General features: G+C 28.0%; 1 protein-coding gene across 1 annotated transcript in view; it reads right to left on the bottom strand.

The window, feature by feature from the left end:
• Positions 1–19,030, bottom strand: part of LOC107448549 (adaptor protein complex 1, gamma subunit) — a gene marked incomplete at its 5' end in the record, with an annotated part of 82,712 nt that overhangs the window by 54,941 nt on the left and 8,741 nt on the right. The window contains 3 exon segments of the mRNA XM_071187594.1: positions 2,125–2,266; positions 2,866–2,990; positions 4,861–5,080. Coding sequence (XP_071043695.1) covers positions 2,125–2,266; positions 2,866–2,990; positions 4,861–5,080 — 487 coding nt within the window.

The raw sequence follows: 19,030 nt of genomic DNA, 5'->3' as shown, positions 1-19,030 counted from the left end.
TTCTTTTTTTTTAAGAAGCAACCAATTGTGAATTTTGTCATTCCAGAATAGAACAATATTATAAAGACAAATGAATAATTTTTTTAGAGCTGTTTTATAAAAATATTGTGCACTAATCTAATTTTCTTTCTTCTCCTTACTATTATTGTTAATTTTTTTTAAGTAATTAAGGGATATCAAGAGAGTTTAGGAAACAAAATGCAGTCATTCTCTTGCTACAAAAAAATATTATTTTATATGTATTTGAAAGTAAATCATCTATATACAGAAAAAAAAAAAATCATAAAATTAAAATTTCTTCAGAGAAAGCTAGAGACTTACTTTAGATTAATTTATATAAAGAAAACAAATTGTACAAACATTCAAATATTCTTCAGTTCAAAAATATTATACCTTTCATTTTTAAAAAAAATCAATATTGATCTTATTATATAAAAAATAATTAAATTAAAATTATATAGATGTCAATTTCAATGTGTACACAAGTAATTTTTCTTTAATATGGCCAGCTTCCAAAAAATATTGCAGATTCCTACAGTGGACCAAATATTTAAACATTTTTTTACATGGATGGCAAGTTTGCAGTAGGGGAAACAAAACACACAAAGGAGAAATGGGTTTTATGTAATGGAAGTGGAAAAAACTCTTTCAAAATGCAATTTTTCAAACAATTATTTGCAAACTAGTTTAAATAACAAAGTTATTTTCAAAGCCATTTAATAAATTTAGCTATTCTTAAATCAGTAAAAACTGGTAAAAATTAATGAATTTCGTACGAAATTAGAATAACTTTAGTCTTTCAATATTTCACAAAACATTTTCTTCAATATATCTTGCATAGTAAAACCTAGTTATACATAATTATATAAAGAATCTGTAAAAATATTATAATGCAGTTTTTACTATGCCACTAAATTTACAAATCACGCATTGAAGCCATGTATGCACTACTGCAAAAACAAAACAAAAAAATTGCACATTGAATTCACAAACACAAATGTCACATAAATTTCTATAATCAAACGCTGTTAAATTACCCAAACTAAAGAGCTGTAAAATTTTAGTATTCTGCACAAAATTAAAATAAATAAAATTAAAATAGTTATTTTTTTAAAATATCAATAAGGAGAATTTTAACTATTTTAGTTTCTTCCATTTCATCCAATTTTTTTCATTCTTCCAGTTTTTTAAAGCTTCTTTCCACACAAAATGTCACCCATGGTTTTTAAAAAGCCATGATAACAATGATTACATAGTTAATTACACAGGGTGCATAGCCAAATTTTGAATAAAAAGTTAGAACCTCTTAAGCACTTCTTGAGCACTCATGAAAGATTCTTAAACTCTTCATTTCTAAAAAAAATATAAGGGGATATTTCCTTATCGTTATCTGTAGGGCCAACTACAATCACCAAATCAAAGTGCCAAATAGATTTTGAACTTTAAAAAAACAAGTAGGTGCTTGCCTGGGGGTGGATACGATTCAAGTTGGTCACTTTCTGTGATTTTTCTTATTTTTAGTTTCTCTAAGGCCATTGCTCAATAGCCGCCAAAACTTGGCGATTATTCTGCAACAGATCACGATACAGAAATCTTTCCAAATATGATTAGGATATGTGCATGAGGGTTCGATAAAACATCGATTAACGACACTTTTTGGTCGATCCAGAAAACCGGGAAATTCAGATATCCGGGATAGCGATGGTCCCGAGCATCCCGGATAATTGGTTCTCTACTGTATTTAAAAAAAAATCAGTATTCTCAGGAGTCTTGCAATGGAACTACTAACATTTAGTTAAAATTTGCTGTCAGCACAGAATTCTATTCTCATATTACTTATCTCATACTTTTGCATAAATAAACAAAATCACTTGATTATAATGAAATTAGATATCTTTACTATAATAAAAATATTGAACAGTCTTGATAATTTGAATCTCAGTCATTTGAATTCAGTTATAGTAATCTGAGACAAGTCAGATATATGTATACTTTTTATTTTAGGGGCAAAATAGTGGGAAAATTTCATAATCAGAAAAAAAATAATAATAATAAGCAGTACTTAATATCCCACATTTTAATTTAAGCTAAAATTTATTTTTAAAACAAACAAAAAATACTTACTTTTTTTCTAACGTATGCATTTGAAGTTTTTAATAGTTTTTCTACTTCCCCAGCTAAATCTCTACTCATTTCAGGAGAACAAATCACGCCAAGAGTACAAAGTGCTAATCCAATGATAAACTGTGTTTGACTATTTAGATCACTAAATTAAAAACCAATATAAATAGTATGTTATTGCTTAAAACATACAGTTTTGATGAATTTCAAAATTTTAACACATAAATTAAACAGGTACTATAAAGAAAAAAATTGCAAGAAGAATTAACTAGTAGTTATGTCATGAATTTACAAGTAATAAGAAGTTCAATATTCTTTCAAGGAGCAAAAGGAGAAAAAATTGATTGCTCTTTATGATTAAAGAAAAATGAAAAGTTATACTGAGCTATGCTAAGAGGAATTTGTTAAAAATAGACATAAAATGTATGACAAGGAGAGTATTTGTATATACCGGTGAATGAGATCAAACGAAAGTAAATGAATGACTAAATTTTTCTGCAAGTTCTGTGATCATTGTTTGATGATCCTGCATGACTAGAATCTTCATTTGATCAAATGAGATATAAAAGAAACAAAATTAAGGTCTCCAGAAAGTTTATAGAATATTTTTCTAAGTGACTTAAGTTTTAAAATATAAAATCCTTAACTCAAGAGCAACCAAACCTAAAAAGTATGCAAAAAAGAAGGAAGAAAAAAACGGAGGAAAAAATTAAAAAGTATTCAAAATTTCATTTTGATACCTACTTTTTAAGAGAATTGGTGATGAGAAGATGAACATCTTGCCGCTCATCAAGAAGTAACATTGAGCCAAGATAGCCTATTCTTTTATCAGTAAACCTCGGAGATGCAATGAGTTTCAGACATTCCAACTACAAGTAGTTTAATCATTTAATAACAAAAATTAAGAGAAAATCAATTTGAAAATCCAAAATAAAGCTAATTTAATAAATAAAAATGAAACTGTTTTAATTTATGTTTAATAAAGAACTTATTCCTAACATTAAATGTTAATTTGTTAAAACAAAAAACAATCTTAAAAGAGCAGCAACTTTTTTTAAATAAATATATAGGAATGGTTTAAATATTATACAGACATTGTGTCAATGTTTTTCAAATTTGCATTTTAGGCTGTTTTTCAAAGCTCTTAGGTTGAGGAAAATTAATGCACTGAGTATAGCATATTCGTTACAAAATAGACTAAACTTAACAGATATAAACTGCTATGAACTCGAGTTATAAAAATATCTAATTCTCTAAACAGTGTAAATTCATTTGTCAGAGGAAAAAAGGAGAATAAATATTAATATTTTTAATTTTATTAATCAAACAGCCTTGGTATATAATTTTTAATTTTGAAAACGATTGCTGCTCTTATGGTAAATTTATTTGTCAATCTAGAATAAAAGTTAAATGCAATCTAATGAGTTTCATCTACTGCTGCCATAATCAAGTGGGGCAAATCATCAATTAATGATCGGTTTCAAAAAACAAAGAATTTTAGGTACCAAATTTAAAATCGATTTACATGAAAAATCACAAATGTACACTCTTTTTAAATATAGAGAATCTCTTCTCTTTATAAAAAATTACTTGAACTTAATAAATCAAGTATGAGAACACAGGGGGAAAAAGAAAATATCAAGGAATTAGAATTTTATAATTTAAACGTTATATCCTTTTGAAAATCAATGATGGAGGAAAAAGGGTACTTTGGGATTATTGGTTGATATGTACTTAGAGATTATTCTCACAACCTGTCCCCGCTCGTGATAATGCGCAAATCCTTTCCTGCCATGAGAATGAAAAGCAATTACTAAAATAAACATTCTAAACACATTAAATTTATCAAATAATAATAATAAAATACTAATAACAAAAATTTGTAAGTGTAAAAATACATAATGAAAAAGTATAATAAAAAGAATCAAAACAAAGCAAAAATCTATATTTTTTTATAATTACACATTGAATTATTCTTGAATCTAACCATGTATATATTATTATAAATAATGGGTTCAAACTTTGAAATTTGTCAATAGTATTTTTTTGGGTACTGATGGTATGATGGACCCTCATAAAACCCTATCTTGTGATTTATTAGAGAAGGAGGGTCATTTTTATGTATATCTGATGTGATTTAGCTTTCAAGCAGAATTACTGTATCTTTAGCTGCTCTTATCTATAAGCTGGCCTTATCAAAACAATTCAATGTACACAAAAGCCCAATTCAAGAAATGCAAATAAAATTAAATGGCTTGATTCTTTTATACACAACAATAACAAAAGCATTACAGGTTTTTAAACTAAATTTGAAAACTAAAAAATAATGATCATTGGAGGAAATTCTAGTGATGAGACTTTAAGTTTATCGAATTGAGACAAACTCCCGAAGTAGTAAAAAAAAATCTTCGGATAAGCCTATATATTTAAAAGTCATTTTTTAATATGGTAATAAAATAGTTAGGCGTAAAAGAAAAATTTATTCAATGCACCAAAAAAGTCCCTTTTTTCCTCTAATAAATGAGTATCAAACTTGCTTCGAATATCATCAAGGTACATCTGATTAGCCTCTCAACGATTGCCATTCCCCACCTGCTTGAAAAGTTACTTTGAATTGGGTGGAGTTCATCTTTAACCATATAAAAAAACCTCTATAAAACCATCATATAGAATACATTATTTAAATGCATAACACACAAAAATATACATATAAAAATCAAAATATCATATAAAATATACCTGGCCAAAATGGGCTTGATAACCAAGCATGTGAATATATAATAGCTTTGCAACATTACGACATCTCCAAGTGTTATCTTCTTCTCGAAATAAAGATCTAATGTAAGCACATTCCTTTTGAACTACAGCTCTCTCATCAGCAGCAGTACGTGCAGCGCGAATTTGACGAATTAAGTCCCTTAGCCTCATTGGAGTAGGCATATTAGCATACGCATTTAACCTGAAATGAAATTTAAAAAATGAAATTAGCAACAATACCCACACTGCATATAAAAAATAAAATATTATTCGACAAAATTACTTTTGACAATAATTTGTGAGGGTATTTGGTAAATTTTTACCATACAAAAAAGAACATAGATTTCACTAGAACTAAACATAACCTGGAATAGAATTTATTTGATTAAACTATTAAAGCTATAAAAATCTAGTTAAAGAACATGTGGACAAAATCTTTAACGAGTAAGCTTAACCGAGGGTTTTCAACTTATCAGTGTCCAAACCAAGAACTGCAATTCAAAACATTCACTAGGGACGGGCCGCAACATAGCCAAGTTCATACCTTGAACATTTTTTTATGGGAGGGAGTATGACCTTGATAAGAATTGGCTAACTTTCATCCAGTTATACAAAAACTACCTCACAAATAAGGGAAATTTTATCATATATTCAGTTAAAAAAAAATTTTTTTTGTATAACATTCAACTCCAGTTAAGTGGGTTTTAGAGAAATGTTAAACATTAAAAATACTTTTTGAATACTAAAATGCCTTCTATATAATTCATTTTTGCAGTACTAAAGATTAACAGTTTTTATGAAGATCAAAAAAGCAAACAAAAAAAAAGTTACGAAGAGAAAATGCCAGGAATTAGTTAAGAAAAATAAAATAAACAGAAGAAGCTAAAATTAGGCTAATTTTTAAAGCAACAGTTATTGAAAAAAAAATATTGAATTTAAACAGAGATATATATATATTTGTAAACTTAATTCTTTTATGAGGTTTTTTTTTAAAAAAAAAAAAAAAAGGTAAAGGCTTTCCCTAATATTTTTACACAGGATAAAGACTTGATAATAAAGGTCAGCTTGATAAGCTTGACAATAAAAGTTAACTTGATAAGTTTCAGATTATTACAATGAAAAAAGGGGCCAAAATGCACCTCACAGTTTCAAACAACTTAAAAAACCATACAAAATTGGAAAATTAGATATCATTTTAAAATTGCAAATTGAATAGTAGTTATTAACTCAGTACTAAGTTAAAAACAAGCAATTAATTCACTTATAAAGTAAGGAAAAAAATATTTTGATAAATAAAATATAGGATAATTTTTACCATCATTCAGAAGAATAAACTAATGATTTTCTGACAATCTTTCACCTGAAACTGCACAAATAGATCTTTTTCTTAATTGTTTCTAGAAATAAAAGAAAACGTGAAGAAAATGTTTGCTTTTAGCACAATGGCCAAGATTAGTTAGTAGAGAGGAAACATGCAAATCAATGCAAGGAGTTCCACAACAATTATCCAAAAACAAGTGGATAATTTACATTAAAAAGAATCAGCTACAAACTTGAGTTAAGCATGCAATCGAGCAAGTCTCTCAAAACTCATCCAACATGCATAAGTAATTTTTTTTTTTTAATTTCTTGCAGCATTACAACCATATTTTTAAAATTGTAATCTTTTCTATAAACCAACCAAAACACTATTATATTTTGTACAGGAAAATAAAATTAAGTAGTAATTTTATTAGATGATGATGCATTTAGCAAATCAGTGAACAAGTTAGATAAATTGATTATAGTCAGCATTAAATTACTTACAAGAAAGTACTTTATCCACATTCATGACAACGCCACTGCAAGGTTCCCACACTTTCTTTAAAATTAGTTAAATAGTGTAATTAATTATAGAATGATTTAAAATTTCTCAAACTTTATTTTTATATTTTGTTAAATATGATCGATACAATCAATCAATAGTATAAATGGCAATAAAGCACTTTACAAGATTTAATTTATGTGCAATTTAAGAAATGTTTTCTGTTACCAGTGTAAACAAAATAAATACAGTATGATAACATTCATTATTGTATATTTTCAAATTATATTTTTTTATATAATATTAAGAAAACAATAGGAACAAATAATCTAAATTAATTTAAAATATTTTAAAATGATTTTTTTCTTAATTTTTAAATGCTGCAATAGGTCAATAAGAATATTGGTCTAGTTAAAATTTCATTAAGTTAAAATAAATGCCCAAAAGTTAATTTATTCTTAATTGTTCACACCTTTAGTACTATTATGTATCTTTACTATTTTATGTTTATATTTATGCAGTTTATTTGTCATTCCTTTTCATTATTCTATTAATTTTAAATATTTTTAATTGAAAAAAATATGTTGCATTGAATATTTTACACTCAATTATAATAAAATTTGTATTGATTCAATAAGTAAAAAAAGAAGAAATGTTTATCTTATAACATTTGATTGATATTAATACAAAAAATTGTATTCTGCTAAATAATGACATTAATGTAAATAATGCTGATATATGACATTTTTACGTACACTGACAATCAAGGGAGAAACTTTTACTCACATTTAGATATTAAATGCTTATTTGTATGTTAAGTGGAATTGTAAAGTAATTAATAAGCATATTTAAAATCCTTAGTTATTATACTTTCTTCGGAATTTGGATAACAGTTTTTTTTGGTTTTTTGGAACTGCATATTTATGGAACCAAAGTGAATAGATTTGAATTCCTTATTCAAAACATTAATCAACTAACTAAATACTTGTTCTTCAACAAATGGGGTGAAAAAAAAGTAAATAATCAATAAATAAATATTGAACACCACCATGAAATACTGCGTAAAACTGAAAAACATGTGGACCAAACTAATAAAGATTACTATTTGTTGTCTTTCCCATTTGCTTTACTCTAGAGTAAGAAAAGCACATTTATAGTAGATCCCATCAAAATAGAGGATAACTAATAACATCATTTGGCACGAAGCTACTGCACGAAGTAAACTCATGATAATCACAATTTACTACATTTAGCACTTTTTTTTTCCGATATTTATTCCTTTCAAGGGGTCATAAAAAACCTATTTCTACAGAATCTATATAAAAAGAAAATTAATTGTGCAGTTTAATTAGGTATCAAAAACACTAATATAGTACTTACTACCTATATTAGTATGTTTGGTAACAAATGATACTGCACCAATTACTATAATGCCAGTAGTATCTATACGAAAATTAATTAAACATCACTGGCATCTATAATAGTATGGCAATTTAATATGTTTCTCCTTAACAAATAAGTAGCATTTCTCATTAATTTCAGTATTTAGCACATAGCTCAAGTTTTATTTCAGTTAATACCTATTATAATTATATCAGTCACTATAATACAGGGGTGATTGTGAGCCCAAGCTAAAATTTCGGAAAATTTCTTAACTTAAAAATAAAAAAATTTCAATTGAAAAATTAGAAAAAAAATTAAACAAGATTTTTTTCTTCCTTTTTCTCAATATTTCTTAGTTTAATTAAAATATATTTAAAATTTTACACACACCTATACCTATGATGAGCTGGAGAAGTAATTAAAATTTACAAATATGTCTTTCTTTCTTGAGTTTATGATTATAACAACTATTTACTGATAAAAAATGAATATTAATCATGAATATAAGCTTATATAGTATCTCTCTGGCTCTCCCTTACAAACAAATAAAATAAACTGAGCTTTTAAGTTCCACCTTTGAAAATTTGATTTTCGGAAACTTCTGTGATCAAGGATTTTTTTTTAAACGTGTGGACCTTTAATCTCCAGAAACTTCCGGATCACTGTTAGCTAAAAATCCGGAAATCCGGATTTTTTCCGGAGCACAATCAGCCCTGATAATAACAACTCATGCACAATTTTAAATATAGATTCAACATTGAATTACTCTTTATTTTGAAAATTACTTTTAATTCAAAATTGCAATTAATTAAACTATAACTTAAAAAAGTTACCAAGTGTATTTTTTAGATTTAAATAAGATTTTAGTTATTTATAAAAATATATTCAACAAAATCTTAACAAGATTAATATAATCATACTGACTTTATAAAGATATGTAAAGAATTAAAAGGCTAAGAAACCCTTAATAAATTCGTATTACAAATGTAATTTAGATTTTTTTTAAAATGTGTAATTTGGTTCAGTATTTCTTCAATGAAAAACAAGACTAATATTATCATACTGACTTTATAAAGATATGTAAAGAATTAAAAAACTAAGAAACCCTTAATAAATTCATATTACAAATGTAATTTAGATTTTTATTAAAATGTGTAACTTGGTTCAGTATTTCTTTAATGAAAAACTCAAAATTTTTTCAATAATTCTGAAATGTAAATACAATAAGTATTGAAACTAAACATTTTTGTCAGTAGTAAATTATTATATGGATACTACAGTCATAATATTAAAACCAATATGACATACAAATAACAATAGTTTTTAAATCAATTGCTTAAGAGATGAATCAAATTTTTTTGGAATGACATATCTGAATAACATAAGATTTTTTACTGGATTTTAATAATATTAAAACACCTCTAAGAATCAACGATGCAGGAAACAAAAATTTATTTATTATGTTCCTTTGAGCATTTTAAAATGCATTTTATTTAATATTATATTATTTTTTTTAATTTGAGCAAATTTTACTTAAATGTATTGGACATATTATTGCATGTCCTAAGCTAAGTCGATTTTCATTAATTTTCTGATAACTCTAAAATTAAAAAATTTTCTGTTATGATAATGGCATTTTTGGCAGTAATTGCAACAAATTTATAAATAGATTTTAAAATCTCAATGTCATAATGTGACATTAAAAACATACCACGAATTTAGAATCAAAGATTTAAGTAATCACTTTTTGAACCTTCCAATTAATGATGATTCCACCATAAATTCAAATGATTCGTCAATCATTATTTTGGCAGATATTACAACAGATTTCCAAACGAATTTTAAAATCTAAAAGTTTTAATATATCATACATACCACAAATTTTGAATTAACTATTTAAGCAATCACATTTTTGACCCCTTTGAATAACAACAATAAATCCACATGGTTTGTCCATGGCTATAATGGGAATATTGATACAGATTTTGAAATGTTTTTTTTTTTAAAATCCTTAAGTTTTCATACGATATTATAACGTACGACAAATTTAGAATCATGTTTTTGAATCACTTTTTGACCCAGTCCATTAGTAATGCCATAAATTCTTGTTTTTTTGTGGGTAATTCCTCTTATTTTCTCTTATTGTGACCATTTCTAAATTATGTCATTAGGACAATAAGGGTTTTTTGAATTCAAGGAGTCACCTTTTCAAATGCTCAACTCGCATCGCTTCTATTGTAAATCCATGTCATTTATGTATTGTGTTTTTGGTAGCTGCTTGTCGTTTCTTGACTTGCGGATTTTTCAATTCAGATGTAGTAATCAATACGGTGCTATAGCTAGCAAATTTCGTATTTTAGCTTTTATTACTGCTTTTCAGCATACTCAATTCTAGAAGATTCTATTGTAAATCCATATCAATTTCTGAGCGCTTTTCAGCAGTTATTACAATGGTAGTTTTTTTTTACATTTTTGAAATCGATATTTTTAATTCAGATGTAGTAATCAATAAGGTGCTATAGCTAGCAAATTTCGTATCTGTCGTGTTCGAGGCTATGTTTACGAACTATCATGCCTACGCAATCGAATTGGGACTTTCCCTCTAAAAGTTTCAGTTTGTATTCCTCATCTGTTAGCGTTGCGTTAAGACGCATCTTTGTATTCTAAATTCTAAATGTTGTAATTAATTAATAAATAGTGCTTGTTAGATATAAGAGTGTTATTTCCTAAAACCCCACGCTATGGGACAGCACAGTATCTTAGCTTTTATTACCGCTTTTCAGCATACTCAATTCACGAAGATTCTATTGTAAATCCACATAAATTTCTGAGCGTTTTTTCAGCAGTTATTACAACTGTGTTCTTTTTTTTTTTTTTTTTTTTTTTTTTTTTTTTTTTTTTTTTTTTTNTTTTTTTTTTTTACATTTTTAAAATTTATATTTTTAATACTATATTATTACCACAGGAAACATTTTTCAAATTCTAAAATTACACTCATTTTAAAATTAGTTAATAGAATGTGCGAATTTAACTAAGGAATTATTTTTAAACTAATTCTCTTTAAAAATAAGATTTTTTTTAAATGATAAAAAAAAAATATATTGGTATTATTTATTGTTATTACCTGCCATGTTATATTATGTGTGGAAGTGGAGTGATAGAAATAAGGGTCCTTGGACCTCTTACCCTATAATCAGCTAACACTATAAGGGTCCTTTGACCTATTTTATATAATTTGTTTGTTTGGCCGCATTTTGTATCATTGTCCCTTGTGACGATCTTTGATTGAAGTTGTAATCATGTATCAATCCAGTTGTATGATCTTGATGTAAACCCTAAACAAATAGGGTGGGTAGTGTCACTATTCAAATTAAATGATAAAATTAAGAAGTTTGTATATTTTAGGTATCTTAAAAGCTAGGCAAATATTTGTGAAAAGCAATGCCCTTTTCTTGTGAAAAGTGCCTCTTTTGGGGGAAATAGAGCCTTTTCTAGTATCTACCGCCATGCCCAGTTTAAGGCATAGAACGAACACTGGCACAACAGAATGATCTGTTTTTATAAATCCAATTTTAAGAAATTGACCAATTAGTCATCGATTTTTCGGCCATTTTCACATCACATAGGTTTTTAAAGTCCAATAGTTTTCGATGTTATTGTGGCACGTGAATTACAAAAGTCCACTTTTTGATTTCTGTAGATTCGGTTATAAATTCAAGTCATTTTCTGATCACTTTTAGGTAAGCAGACTGGACAAAAAATGGTCACCCTTGGAGAAATCATGAAAAACATAATTTAATAATGTGTAATAAGTCCACTTTTTACACGTTATTCAAATCACTTACGTTACTCACACGTTATTCAATTATTAAAATCACCACCTTTGGATTCAATAACATCCTGGAATCGGTTAGGAAGTGAGTCCACAAGGTTTTGCGAGTACGTCGAATCCTGTTTGAGCCACTCGCTGAGGATTTGATCGCGCAAATCCACCAAATTCTGAGGATGCTGATTTAGGCGTTTTACACGTTATTCCAACATGTCCCACAAATTTTCAATGGAGTTGAAGGCAGGTGATTTTGCAGGCCAATCGAGATGTAGTTGAGTGTCTGAGTGCTCATAAAATCAGTCATACACACTTCCAGCCTGATGAACTTTGCTGTTGTCATCTTAAAAAATAGGGGTATCGACAACACACTCTTCATGAAGATGTTGACTGAAAGGCAATATCTAATCATCCAGAATGTTAAAATAAACATGCTGGTTCATGTTAGTGGCTACCTTAGAAAGGGGGGCCAATCCACAATAAGAAAAACGCTCTCAAAACATGGGAGACCCATCCTCGGCTTGAACCTGATTTAGCACACAGTCAGGATGAAATGTTTCATCTTCTCTTCGTTGCACTCGACGATGCGCGTCTTTTGAACAAAGGTAAAAACATGATTCATCAGATCACATTACGTTCCACCAGTCAGCAACTGTCTACTTTCGGTGACTTCTAGCCCACTGAAATCGTCCAGCTTTATGTGTCTGTGTGAACAATGGCTTCTTACGAGATGTTCGACTCCAAATGTTCATTGCATGCAGTTCTAGTCGCAATGTTCTCACCCAAACAGGTTGGGATGGACTTTCATTTACTAACTGAAGCAATTCCTGTCAAGTTTGGAAGCAATATTGATTGACCAGTCGGGAAGCACGTCTCCGGCCCCTTTCATGCAGGATCCTTTTCCGACCACAATTCTGACGTCATCCTTCGAGGCCACGTGTGTTACACCACTGCTTGTAGACACGCTGAACAGACAGCATCGAAACACCAACAAATCCAGCAACTTCATTCACCGTATGACAAGGATGAGATTAGCCAAAACGTAAAAAAGCTGAATTTCCACGATAGTAAATTTTACGCAAGCGCAACCCTTTAATAATAAATTCCAGACAGTTTAAGGTAATAAATAATGTGTTGACATACAATTGTGTACTAATCTATTATTATAAAAACGATTACATTGATACTTAACATTTAGTGGGGAAAAAATTACCAATTGAAAAAATAAAGCCGGAAATTATATTTTTCCTCAGTTCACATAAGAGACAATTACTACTTGAAAAACTACCTGGTTTAGCAGATTAAAACTACTGAGAATATACATTAATATTTCATTTTTTTAATAAATACTGTTATATGATTTAAAGCAAATATATCAGTAATATTACTTTTTAAATTATATTGGAAAAAAAAACTTTAACAATGGACCGAATCATTATGTTCATATTATAGTCTAATCTAACTAGAGCCCTCTGAAACATATCAATAACAGTGAAGTAGAAATATATAGTAACTCCTTAACATACAAAAATTGCTATTTTAGTTTGAAAAATTACATGACAATCAGCAACTGTTTAGATAATTGTTTTTTATTTGATAAGAATTTTGCATTTTATAGCATAAATAACAGCAATTATAAATAAAATTTTGATGATGAGTTAATTAACTATTTTTCCAAAAAAAAATTTAAATTAAATCCCTTTTTAAGTGATTGCTTTTGTTTGCTATATCTTTTATGTTTGCTATATTTAGTCGTTAGTCCATCTTCAAACATCTTGTGACAAATCCTATTTTTTCTTCTTTGCAAGCACAGAATGTAAGTTTTGAATATATTCCCTTCCAGTTTCTCTGATGTTGTAACACTTACATATACTAATAATCGTCGTTAGAAAAACAGTCACCTTTATAGTAACTAATTTTAAAAAAATTTACTTCTTACAAGAATCGCGATAGTTGATCTTAAAATTGCGTGAATATGAATAACAATTATGGATTTTGAAATCACATGAATATGAAACTAGATATACGATTTTGAAAATGAGAAAATACAAACTGGGATATAGAATTTTTAAAACGCGTAAATACAAATCACGATTCATAATTTTTAGATCGCGTAAATACGAATCATGATGCGTAATTTTTAGATTGCATAAATAAGAATTATGATGCATAATTTTTAGAATGCGTGAATGCGAATCCCAATGCCTTATTTTAAAATCACGTATAAATACGAAAATCAATGTTTGATATTATAAACCGCATGAGCAAATCAAGACATTGAATTTTAAACTTGCGTGAATACGAATCGCTACATAGGTTTTTAAAAAGGCGTAAATACGAATCACAATATCGGATTTTTAAATCTCGTAAATAAGAATCGCAACGTACAATATTCAAATCGCGTGAATAAGAATCGCAACACGCAAATATGAAAAGCTATGTTTGATATTAAAATCGTGTGAATAAGAATCGAGATATTAGCAGATTCCAGGCTTGGGACCTCTAAAAGGCTTGTCAGAAGCAGCGTCGTTTGAACTACGAAAATCGGATCTATCTGGAGGGCGGGTAAAAAATTCGGAAAATCTTATCTGCTGCGTGTAAAAGGGGAGAAAATAGCTAAAATAAGTAAAAATGAGAAAGGATTGGTAGCTATGTAGTTTGAATTTTCTGTTTCTCTTTGAAAATCGGTGAATTTTCTGAAAAAGCGGAATACTTATTAAAAAAAATGAAATTTTTAGAAAATCTGAATTTTTGATTAAAAAAAAAAAGCTGAAATTTAAGAGATAAAAGTGAAAAAAGCGGAAATCCGCTAAAAAGCGGAAAAATCTCATCCCTGGTATGAGCATTGACATAGCCAAACACAATTGCCCCTTTTTGCCACTCGATCACATCCTTACACTTATCCATATTTACGCACAATTTCCGCTTCAAACAAAAATATCTCACTGATAGCTACTTGCCTTTGATCACGTTGAAGCAGTGTGCATGCAATTGAGCAAGTAACTTGATCACTGCAACATTTAACGAAATTTAATGATACATCGGTGCTTGCGAACTAGGGTGAGTAATTTTCTGTCTGGCGAGCTTAGTTATTAAAGATATTTATAGTTTTTTTCCCAGCAATTTCCATGTGATCTTTTCGAAGTACAATATATTTAATATGATGTCTTGAATTTTGAAGATCACTTATTGATGCACGGATTCGTGACGATTCTGTCGTAAATTCAGATTAATGTCAGATTTTTTTTTCTTGAGTTATTAGTTTTCAGTATTTATCCCTTTTTTCTCCTCATTTTGATGTCGTTTCTGAAGCGCCAATGTTTTAAATATGACACTATTATGGCTTGCAAATTTCAAATCTGGCACTTGAATTATAATATTTTTCAAAATATAAGTTTTTTCACTTTGTAAAATAATTTACAATTAAATTTTTTTTTGATTTGCAGATTTCTATAAGGAAAAAATTAAATATAAAAAATTGCTAAAATTTGCTTTTGGCTAAGACTCACGAAATTGGGTTAATACTTCTGATATTTGGCTGATTTACGTGCTAATAATCAGAAGTCCTTACTGTGGACCCTGCTTCTAAAGGAATTCAACCCAAACAAAGCCAGAAACTTATCGCGGTCAGATAAAATTTCACCTAGATGTCCAAATTTTAAAAATTGATAATAGAACAATAGTTTTAGTTTTCTTATTCAGAGATTGTTTTGTTTTTCATTAGATGATTTTAAACATTAAATAAGATACCAATGAATCTTCTAAAAATGGATTACATAAGGGGTGCACAAACTGCAGCCCGTCAACTGTTGATGTACAAACCACCTGCAAAAGCTTCTGAACACGAAAAAAAAAAGTTCTTTTTTTTGAAAAATAAAAAAATATCGAAGCGCACATTTGAGTTATCACTTTTTGACGAGTTCAATTCACATAGATTATATTGTAAATCTATGCCTCGATTACTTTTTTCCATTGTAGTTGATTCGGAATTTTGCATGATTTTTAAAAAACCCAAACTTTAAATACGATATTAAGATACGCGAATTTCAAATTTGAGTAATCACTTTTTGTCTCACTTTATTTTTGCAGATTTCATCTTAAATCCTAGAGATTTTTCAATCCTTTATTTTCTCTTGCCCTTTTGTTTACATCTTTCCACATGGTTTTAAAAATTTCCATATAGTTAATACGATATTAGAACTTGTGAGTTTTAAATCGTGCATTTAATATTTTATATATTTTAATAATGCCCTTTTTTACTCTTTATTTACGCTGATCTCATAAAACAAATTGAATATTTTTTTTTAAAAACTTCTTTTAAAAGGTTTTTGCAATGCCTTTTTACGTGATTTTGAAAATGCCAAATTTTTACTCAAGAGACCATTAAGTAACACGAGTTTCAAATCGCACATTTAAATAATTACTTTGATGCGCATTGTTAAAAATTCTGAATTTTATCATGACATGCAAATATTAAATAATTACTTATGGTGCTGATTTCATCGTATTCCAATAAGTTCCTCTCCATATAACACAAATGTGGGTTAGTTCAACACCTACTAGAAGGTCAAGGACAGCTGGCCCAATGATTTCAACTCTGTGACACCACGAAGAGAGGGAATAGCGTCTGTAGCTCTAACATAGAAACGCCATTTAAAGCGAGTTTTAACACATGAATGTTGCTGCAAAATTTGATTTTATATCGAAGATTTAAAAAGGTATCAAAGTAAGTAAAAGTTACTATTTTTTTTATGAATGTGTTATGTTTGATTTCAATAGATTTTTCTCTAATATGTTGTAAATTAAGTTTGAAATCAGATTGAAAGCAGGTATATAATTTAACTTGCATTGTTGTTATGTTGTGAGACGTTATTTGAGTCTCTAATGTATTTATATGTGTTATCTGATCTATTTCCATTTTAATTAAAAAATAACATAATTTAGTATTCAAATATAAAATTAGAAAAGCATTCAATTGTATTTTATATTCATACTTCATGAGCTAAAGCATCTTAAATGAATCTAAGCGATTTAAATAGACTGCTCAAATTTTAAATAGCCCTAGAATTGTTTATTAAATATACATTTCAATAAATTGGTTAAAAATAAATCTGTTTGAATTATACATTTATATAAGCATATTAAAATATATTAGTTACAATTAGGACTGGGCTATAAATCGATATATCGCGACATATCGATTTAACGCCTGTATCGGCAGGCCGATACAGCGAGTTTCGTTCCAGGCGATGCATCAGAAATCTGATTCAAGCTGTCGAGTAAAGAAGACGAACGATATAGCGATACAAGTCACGCAAGGATCTCTTACGTTCCGATGCCAACTCGCGCTGGAAGAGGATGTACGCAGCGTTACATTGAAACGGCCTTGATTGATGAGCGGTAGAATCAGTTTTGAGAACATATATCGTGATCTCGCATGTTCGTTTCCGCACCTCTAAGTTTTTATTTCTGCTTTGTCACGACTTGATATCGTTTCTTGTAGATTATTTTCAGTGGACTGACTTTCTGATCGCCGTTATTACCTTGTTCTGAACGTAATCTATTATTGAAAAGAATATATAAAGAAGTGTTTCTTAATTAATGAGGTAAATTTTCTTTGAAACAAAACTTTTTATTTTTAAATGTTAAAACTAATTTTGATATATGTTTAAGTATTATTTTACATTATTGAATTTATTACAAACGGAAATCTAATTTAAGGTGCCCATAAAGAATTAAATTAAAAAGTAATTAAATTTGTTAGGCTATTTTTTACTTTATTTTAATATATTAAAAACTTTTTGGATAAAATAATAATTTAATGGGTTTTTATTACTGATTTTAAATTTATAAATCTTTAGTTGTTTTCATCTTTATAAATAAAATTATAACAAAACTTATTTTTCCTCTTTTGGATTTGGACATAAGTCAATCAACTTTGTTTATTCAAAAAATTTTGTAATGTTTGCGATTGCGACTTCTTTTTTTAAAATCATTTAGCACTTCGTTTTATTAAAGAGTATAATCGTGTTTTTTAATTTTCTTTCAATATTGTCAGTTGAAAATATTATCGAATATCGTAATTCTTTTGGTTTCATTTTTAGGAAATTAAACCTTACTTTGTTTTTCCTTTCAGAATTCGATAATTATTCAATTTAACTTTATTATTTATGTGAAATAATAATGATAAAAAATATTGTTGTTTTAAAAGTGTTTTTTTTTGCTTAATTTATTTATCACTTTGTTTTAAGCATACAAATAATTTTTAATGAACTTATTTTTTAAATTTTCTTTCTATATTATTAGGTAAATATATTGATAAATTTCAATTTTATTATTTTTTTTATTTATTTTTAAGCTAAGAAATCTTTCGTTACTTGCGCAATCATTTTTAGAAATTAGAAAATATAACATTAATATCTTTCTTAAGCAAAACATATTTATCAAATTCATAAATTGATTTAAATCAATCTGAGTATGAAGTTTCGATAGAAATCCGACTTTCTGCACCTTACAAGTAAATGAATTTCAAAAATACTATATCGCGATGCAAAACTGACGATGCATCACGATATAAAATTTCTTACATCACCCAGTCATAATTACAATCCAACATGTTTAACTGCTTAACTTTTTAATGTTTGTAAGAATAAAATATGCAATTTCTTGAAATACTAATACGATGTTTGTAATGTTTTGTACATTATGTATGTTAGATTAGAGATTTATATATATCTTTCTCAGCAGGGTTGGCAGGTTTTTGACATGTGACAGTTTTTGACAGTTTAAACCGTCACGTCAAAAACCTCACTGTCAAAAATGTCGAAAATGTCAAAAACCTATATTCATATGCAGGGTTGGGTTTTTGACGTCAAAAAGTGGTTTTTGACATGACAAGGGTATAATACTGGTTTAAACCGTCAAAAACCCGTCAAAAATGTCAAAAACTGAAGTTTGCCAAGAAAATATATAAACTTCAAAACTACCAACAGTTGCCATGCATTATATTGAAATTTAATTATACTATAGGTAATCAGCAGGTTTTAAAATATTTTTTAATTAAAATTAAGGTAAAATAACAGATTTAAAATCTCAGAAATTTATATTCAAATGCATGTGCAGAAAAATTTTGCACAAAA

The sequence above is a fragment of the Parasteatoda tepidariorum genome, chromosome X1 (genome assembly GCF_043381705.1).
Source record: "Parasteatoda tepidariorum isolate YZ-2023 chromosome X1, CAS_Ptep_4.0, whole genome shotgun sequence".
In the NCBI taxonomy this organism is placed as follows: Eukaryota; Metazoa; Arthropoda; class Arachnida; order Araneae; family Theridiidae; genus Parasteatoda; species Parasteatoda tepidariorum.
This window is presented reverse-complemented; position numbering and strand designations above follow the sequence as displayed.